Source organism: Centroberyx affinis, unplaced genomic scaffold (assembly GCF_046629955.1).
Source record: "Centroberyx affinis isolate AG114_WGS23_722 - 3 ecotype Tasmania unplaced genomic scaffold, CSIRO-AGI_Caff_v1 ptg002320l_1, whole genome shotgun sequence".
NCBI classification, from domain to species: Eukaryota; Metazoa; Chordata; class Actinopteri; order Beryciformes; family Berycidae; genus Centroberyx; species Centroberyx affinis.
The window spans coordinates 43,060-51,682 of record NW_027280589.1 but is presented as its reverse complement, the minus strand read 5'-3'; the positions used below and the strand labels follow the sequence as shown (position 1 = coordinate 51,682).

The 8,623-nt window shown below is 43.0% G+C and overlaps 1 protein-coding gene across 1 annotated transcript; it reads left to right on the top strand.

The window, feature by feature from the left end:
- Positions 1-472: 472 nt before the first annotated feature.
- On the top strand, positions 473-8,231 carry LOC139655635 (serine/threonine-protein kinase NLK2-like; the record flags this gene model as incomplete). Its single annotated transcript, XM_071533087.1, has 6 exons — positions 473-682; positions 1,523-1,624; positions 3,208-3,294; positions 4,506-4,704; positions 6,475-6,568; positions 8,183-8,231. Coding segments are annotated over 6 exons (741 nt in total), but the record flags the coding sequence as incomplete, so codon positions are not given.
- Between the last annotated feature and the right edge of the window lie 392 nt (positions 8,232-8,623).

The window sequence follows — 8,623 nt, the reverse complement described above, 5'->3', positions numbered from 1 at the left end:
CATAAATAAATAAATCTAGGAATAAATAACAATTCCTTTAAAAAACTGTTAAAGTGCAGCCACAATTTAGTAAAATAAAGACATTTTAAATAGTACAGTAACAGTATAAATTTAGTATATAAATATAGATTTCCGGGAAAACGGCCGTTTTATCCGGGTGAAACTACTTTTAAAGTTGATTTTTTTTGGGGCTAATAAATTATGTGATATCGGATCGGTGCATAGACTCGTGGACTCGCCGATACCCGATCCAGCATTTTAGGCTGTATCAGAGGCATTTCCAATACTGGTATCGGTATTGGAACAACTCTGAAGAAAGTCTTTTACTGCCCCAAATTTCTGACCAATGAAGGAAATGACTGCTTCATTGATCAAGTAATTGAGATTCTGCCGTGTGAAATGAAACCGAACCAGTGCGTAAAGGCAGCAAAATAACAACTCGTCTCTTGCATCTTCCTCTCCCTGCGGTCAGATTTGTGACTTCGGGTTGGCGCGGGTGGAGGAGCCGGACCCGTCCCGCCACATGACCCAGGAGGTGGTGACGCAGTACTACCGCGCCCCCGAGGTGCTGATGGGCAGCCGGCACTACGGCTCCGCCATCGACGTCTGGTCAGTGGGCTGCATCTTCGCCGAGCTGCTGGGCCGACGCATCCTCTTCCAGGCCCAGAGTCCCATCCAGCAGGTGAGACCGGATCAACCTCACACTAACATAATACAACAACTCCAACATTTCAAGAACATGTGAGGCGGAAATGTACGAATGAAAAGTACGCAGAGGAAAATGAGTTACAGCGCTGTGAGGGTGAGCAAAATAACAGCAGTCAAACATTCTGTGTATGTATATATTTTCATATGCATACACAGAATGTTTGACTGCTGTTATTTTGCTCAGATATACTTGCATGAAGTAATGAATGAAATAAGAATTATGAATATGTGACATACAAGTATTGAGATATATGCAATATGTACAAATGGGAGAGAATATGTAAAAAAAAATATATAGCTTATGTGCAAAATCACAAATTCACATCAAGTCTACAGAAGGCCACACATGTAAAAAAAAAAAAAAAAAAAAAAGCTATGCTCCTCATCAAGTAGGGCTGGACGATATGGTTGAAAATAAAATCATGATAATCATAAGGATTTCTTTAAATATATTTTTTTTGATATGGAATGAATTTCAAATTCAGAAAATTTCAAATAATATTCCTTAAAATGTTTCATACCTCAGTTTGTCAAATCAAAAATGTTATCATCAGTTTAGACAGCAGAATTGTGTGTCAGGATATCCCAAAAATCGTCATATCATCACAATATGATTCCACACATTGAATTACCGCCCAGCTCTAGTATCAAGTATATCCACTTTAGATAATCTGCTGAATGTGCAGATTTGCCTGTGTGTGTGCATTGGCAGCTGAGCTGTTCAGCACAGTAAACAGGATAAGAATCGTCCACGCTGTCAACATCAGATTTTCTTTAACATGGTGTCTGTCCTCTGTCTCTTCCTGTGTTCCAGTTGGATCTGATCACAGACCTGCTGGGGACTCCGCCCCTCTCTGCCATGGCGTCTGCCTGCGAAGGAGCCAGAGCCCACATCCTGAGGGGGCCCCACAAACCGGTGGGTGACAAAACTCTGTGGTCAATCTGGGTCTATTTTGCTGTTTGGTGGTATATATATATATATTTTTTTAAAACAACGGTAAACGTTCAGAATCAAAGAGCGAGGGCATCTTTCTAGAGAACAATCATACAAGGAGAAATCCATCGTAGAAGAGGAGAGAGACCAATTTCTCCACCCACAGGAGCAGGAGAGAGACCAGAATGCAATGCAGCAGAGAGACAGGTTGTGTTTAGCGAAAGGGGCGAGGCTGCATTCTGGGAAATGTAGGAAATCACTGAGTATGTTTACATGCACACCAATACCCCGATTACTGGGAGTAATGAGCTTAAGTCGATATTGAAGTAACGCAATTTCTCTAATAACGAGGTTTTTGGACTCATTTAAAAAATCGATCCATTACTTGTCACTGCACTATGAAAGCTGAGAGCGGCTGTGGCTGCTCATATATGTTTTTTTAAATCTCCTTTTCTCCCGATCAGATCACGACTTCAGTACGTTACTGATTGTGGATCCATACCTTGATTGAATGTGTTGATCAGTTGTGATCTCTCTTTCTGACAATGTCTATTCCACTTTACTCTTTCTAAACATTAGCAACACCATCAGGCTTACTACGCTTGGCAAAACAACTCATTTGTTATCTGGAGATAACAAAATAATTAAGATAACCTCAAGATAATGAGCTAAAAAAAAATATGAGCAGCCTTGGCCGTTCTCTGCCTCCGTCCCGCACTGCGTCATGTTGTTTGTTTTGTAGATGCAGCATCCGGGACAACGTTGCTGTCTGTTGACCGACATGCGCAGTTTGAAAATAAAAACCGAAAGAAATCTGACTTGGATGTTTACATGCCACGATAAAATCCACATTCAAATCAAACATGCAAATTAACTTATGTCTAACCAGATAAACGATTCCAGTGTGGTGTGGGAGGATTTTACTTCACTACTTTGTCTGTGAAACCGGCCTCACTCTGCTGACACACCTGAAAGAGTTTCATTAGTGTGGCTTTCAGTGGAGAGTTTTAGTGTCCCATGAGGCTATAAATGCTGTTTCAGAGGCTGTTCCACCCTGACAAGTGTATGATTCTGGGGGAAACACTGAATCATTGCAATTTTTGGGAATGTTTTGGTCACAAAAATGGTCAAATATAAAGATATAGATCGGCTGCACAGAATGTATCGGCTATCAGCAGCTTCAATAGAACAATATCAGTGCTGGCCTTCAAAAACCCACATCAGTCGAACCCTATCCCATACACAGACTCATCTTTGGTGGCCGACCACAGATAGATTTACTGAAACCATAGCAGTGCCTCTCCTACCTGCCCGCCACCACCTTTAGTGTTGTATTTGTTGTTCTGTGGTTGTTTTTTTGGTCTACCTGCCCAGGGACAACAGATGTAAACTAGCTACCAGCTAACTCTGGTGCAATTACTTTTAATTGTGCGCTGTCCCTGCAAAAATAAACAATAAAATAAATAAATAAATAAATAAATAAATAGTAACCTGTAGGAAACATTTCCACTTCTCGATGTGCAGCTGCTGTCTGTCTCTAACGCTCTGATGTTTTCTCCTCCCAGCCGTCGCTGTCTGTGCTCTACATGCTTTCTGACGGAGCCACTCACGAGGCGGTGCACCTGCTGTGTCGGATGTTGGTGTTTGATCCGGTGAGAGCAGATGATGCAGACAGAAACACTTCAGGACCTAACAGACCTATTCTGAATAAGGCTGCGTTCACACACAGCGTTTTTTGATGTGGGAAAAGCGTTGGTTAGCAGCTGGTTAGCTCTTCTACCAGACAAAACAGTGTTGTGCAACAAGCAAAGGCTTACCAGATTTTTCCAATACATGTCCAGTATAATCCATACTGCCCTTATGATCGCTGTTGCGCTAACGGAAATTCACTTATTACAACGTCCAATTTCTCCACCGGTACTTTCACTTTCTCCATATTTGTTGTTGCTATGGGAAACGGCCAGCGTCTCTGTCATCGCGATTGGTCGGCTGGGAAAAAGCATTTCACGTCACCCGGCACTTTTCTGAAAAGTTGAACATTTCTCGACTTTTGAAAGCGAAAAAAAAACTGACGAAAAAAAAAACGGCGGCTGCAGTGCTTTTCGGGAGCAGCCATCTTTTGTGCGCCTTGCGGCCGTTTCCCATTGTTTTCAATGAGAAAAGGACGCTGGCTGTCGGGGAAAAAACGCTGTGTGTGAACGCAGCCTAAACTGTTTTTATCTGTTAATCTATTGTGAATAAGCTGTTTTTGAGAGTTCGACAGTAAGCTGTTTGAGCAGTATTAAAAAATGTTATACAGTGTTCACCGCATAATTGGATCTAATGCAGTCATTCTCAACCTTTTTCATATCGAGGACCCTAATTTAGTCCACTTTAGGGCCACGGACCCCCATTTGATGAGATTTTTTGTCTTGGACCCAAATCTGAGAATAGTTTATTGTTAGATATGATTTTGTCCAGAATTCCATGACTATCTGTGTTGTAGGTAGAGAGATAACAGAGAAACTATGATCAAAACAGCCATTCTTCTACATTCTCTAATTGTGTTCACTTCTTGTAAATGAAATAATAGTGAAGTTTAACAATTCATCAGTTTGCTGGGGACCCCCTGGAACCCCCTCAAGGACCCCTGGTGGTCCCCGGACCCCCTGTTGAGAACCACTGATCCAATGAATAAATAAATTAAATTGACGCACTTGTTCCTATAATTGTTTTACAATAGGCCAATGCCAGGCAGCTTGTATGAGTGTAAATTGATTATTACTTGGATCGGATGATATTATTTCTAAAAAGAAATGGTATCGGTTCGGCTGTAAAGTCCAGCCAGCGAGTGACTTCATCCTCCTCCTCTGTTCACGTCCAGGCCAAACGGATTTCGGGCAGCGACGCCCTGTCCCACCCGTACCTGGACGAGGGGCGGCTGCGTTACCACACCTGCATGTGTCAGTGCTGCTACTCGGTTCCCAGCGGACGAGTTTACACCCGAGACTTCGAGCCGCCGGCCGAGCGACCGTTCAGCCACAGCTACGAGAACAGCCTGCTGTCCGTGTGGCAGGGCAAAGGTACGGGCCGCGGGGTGATGGGGTGATGGGGTGGAATTTCGTGATATGATTTGGATTCAGAGCTGGTGAAATTGTGATGGTCAAGCTGTCTCATTTGTGATTAATACAGCAGATGAAAAATGGGAATAATATTGCGATTCATTTTTCTGCCCCAAAGTTTTGTATTGCAATATATTGAATTTCGATATATCGTCCCATCCCTATTAAATATTCAAATTAATGTTCAACCCATTGAGCTGCATGGTGATTTTAAGTGTGATGTCAAACTAAACTGAAAATGTCAAATAATATTCCCTAAAATGTTGCATAACTCATTTTGTCAGTTGTTTTTGCTTGTCATCAATTTAGACCACGCAATTGTGTATCACAATATCCTCATATCATCACGATATGATTCCCTAGATACAAAATGATGATTCCTTAGTCACTGGACAGTTACTTACTTCTCAGTTTGAAGTAAGCAGCTACCCCCCCCCCCCCCCCTAAAAAGCCTTTTATGATCTGACACAAGGTGGTTTATGAAAACACAGGCGAGGTCAGTGTCAAAATAGAGGCCGACACACACACCATGTCTCTCCCAAGGCAGGTGGATTTATTTAACACTTTCTCACTGGTGTGAGGAATTTTGTTCATACAAATTTGATGAACATGATGCTGAGTGTTGAATAAATATATCCAAAGATTTTATGTTAATAAAAGCATTGCAGACATTTTTTTCCCCTTACTTCTTAATTGGAAAATAACAGAGAAATAATATAATACTTAGAAAAAAGCAAGGTGTCTCCAAACTCCAAACAAAAAGTTATACACAGTGTAACTGCTCTTGGTGCACCGGCCACCCGACTGTGTCAGTCTTCCACTATTTTTCCACCTTGATGTTTATCCTCAAAACAGCAATGAGAGGCAGCAGAGGCAGGAAAAACAACGGCAGCATTTTGAAAGCTGTTTCTAGTTTTCAATGGGCTCAGTTACTGTACATAAGGTTTCTAGCATAATGCATATATTTAGAATAGAATAGAATAGAAAGCCTTTATTATCATTGTACAGAATACAACGAAATTAGGAGCGCTACTCCTGATCAGTGCAATTAAAAGACACAGGGAAACAAAACAGAAACAAAACAACCTCAGCAAACAAACATCCACAGCCAACAACACAGGTTCTAAAATGATAAGTAAAATAAATAAATACAATGTAATTTGCACTAGAATAAGTGTTCTTATTAGGGCTGAACGATTTCGAAAAAATATCTAATTGTGATTATTTAATACGTCACCCGTCAATTGCGATATGATTTGCGATATTAGAGGGAATGATAATTTTTACATCATTATTCTCATTTTCATTGAAAAATGTATTAAAATGATTATGGTGTGATTTTTGCGGGGATCTGTACCAAACAAAGATGTTTTCTTAAGTCTGTAGAATATGATGTGTAGGCCAGGACATCTCTGCAGCACCACAATATTTAATTTAAAATGGTATTTTGACACACATTTCGCATTTTAACAAATATAGCACCTCCTGCGATTTGAAAATTGCAGTAGGCCATATTGTGATTTTGATAAAATTTTGATTAATTGTTCAGCCCCAGTACTTATTGCACTAGAATAAATGTAATTATTGCCCTAGAAAGACAGTCATCATATTGCCCGTGAGTGGTCATTCAATGCTTGTTGGAGTTAAGTGTGCTCATGGCCCAGGGAAAGAAACTGTTCTTAAATCTGGTGGCCCGTGCTTTGATATATTTCCCTTTTGTCCCTCCATCAGAGTTAATCCATCGCTTCATAACGGAGCACCAGCAGGGCAAGCGAGTGCCGCTGTGCATCAACCCTCAGAGCGCCGCCTTCAAGACCTTCATCAGGTGAGACACGAGAAGTTAGATGATCAGTGCTGTCGTCTTGATAGGGGAGCAACACTAAACTCTTTCACTTTGATCTTAGAAATGATATAAACTCACCCTCACACTGCACATTGCTTGATTCTGAAACTGACTGTGTGTGTTGTTAAGGATCAGTGATCTTTTCAGCCTGTATAGTCAGACGTATAAAACACCAAGTGGTGAATCTGCATCGTCCAAAAAAATGAAGGTCTTGAAAAGTATGGAGTTTTAAAATGGAAAGTGTGTAAAAACCCTGTGTGTTTTTCACATCAGTCAGTAAACGGTGCATCTGAAAGCTCAAATTTCTACTATTTTAGCATTAATTTTCAGCATACTCGTTAGTAGGTAGTAGCCCGAATGGGATTTTGAAGACCTGCCTACCTTGGAATTTGAGCATTTTCATAATCAAGTAATATGTAAAAGTATTTTCTTCTTGTCAGGGTGGAAAAACCTCTGAAGCAGCATTTAGAGCATCATGGGACACGAAAACTCTCCACTGAAACCCAGACTAATGACATTATTTTAGGGTTAGCAGCAGCTCCTTAAGGAGGGAAAAACCTTAACTGTGTTTTAAATGAAGAATTAATTTACAAAAACACTGTTTAAATGAGTAAATAACATGACAAAATAAGATTGCACTGCAGGGTTTTTACAGACTGATACCTCTGAATCTGTTGGGTGAAATCCTCCCACACAACACTGGAATGATTCCTCTGCTCAGCCATCAGATACAGAAATATTTAGGAGCTGCTTCTAGAGAGGAATCTCCATCATGTCGGAGGCGGATGATATTTAAAAATCTGAAATTGGCCGGTCGGTATCAGCCAGATATAATAATGGTCTATAACCCTAGAAGGAAGTATGCAGTAGGAGATTTCCTTTCTCTGACCAAATCTCCTGGAAAAACTTCTCCTTCCTCCCCTCCTTCCCTCTCCTCCTTCCCTCCTCTCCTTCCCTCCCCTCCTTCCCTCTTCTCCTTCCCTCCCCTCCTTCCCTCTCCTTCCCTCTTCTCCTTCCCTCCCCTCCTTCCCTCTTCTCCTTCCATCCCCTCCTTCCTCCCCTCCTTCCCTCCCCTCCTTCCCTCTCCTTCCCTCCTCTCCTTCCCTCCCCTCCTTCCCTCTTCTCCTTCCCTCCCCTCCTTCCCTCTCCTTCCCTCTTCTCCTTCCCTCCCCTCCTTCCCTCTCCTTCCCTCTTCTCCTTCCCTCCCCTCCTTCCCTCTTCTCCTTCCATCCCCTCCTTCCTCCCCTCTTTCCCTGCCCTCCTTCCCTCTTCTCTTTCCATCCCCTCCTTCCTCCCTCTCCTTCCTCCCCTCCCTCCCTCTTCTCCTTCCCTCCCCCCCCCTTCCCTCTTCTCCTTCCCTCTTCTTCCTTCCCGCCCCTCCTTCCCTCCCCCCTTCTCTCTTCTCCTTCCCTCCCCTCCCCTCTTTCCCTCTTCTCCTTCTTCCTCTCCTTCCTCCTCTCCCCCCCTTCCCTCCTCTCCTTCCCTCTTCTCCTTCCCTCCTCTCCTTCCCTCTTCTCCTCCCCTCCCCTCTTTCCCTCCTCTCTCTCCCTCCCCTCCTTCCCTCCCCTCCTCCCCTCCCTCTCCTTCCCTCCTCAGGTCCACTGCATGGCACTCCTCCAAGGTGTCCAGGAAAGAGGAGAGATGAAGGATCCTCCTCTGTGCGTAGAGGAGCGACGGCAGTGCGGAGAAAGGATTTCATTGGCCGTGGCGTCTGGAGAAGCACCGGAGAAAAGAATTTGGGTCTTCTTTGTCTTTTTTTGTTTTTTTTTTTGGTTTTGTTTTGTTTTGTTTTGTTTTTGTTGAACGATGAGGTGCCGGAGGGGAAACGATCCACCCAGCCGCGTGTTGGGAGGTGGAAAACAGCCGACCCACCTGCGCTCCTCCTACAAATTGTACACATCCCCCCACCACCCCCCCACCCCCCTACCTCTCCCCCTGCCTCCCCCTTCTCAGTATGAAAACTCCCGCTTCAAACTAAAGACTTGAACAGCTGATGCTACAGGCATTTTCGGTGCTGAAACAAAAAAAAAAACAAAT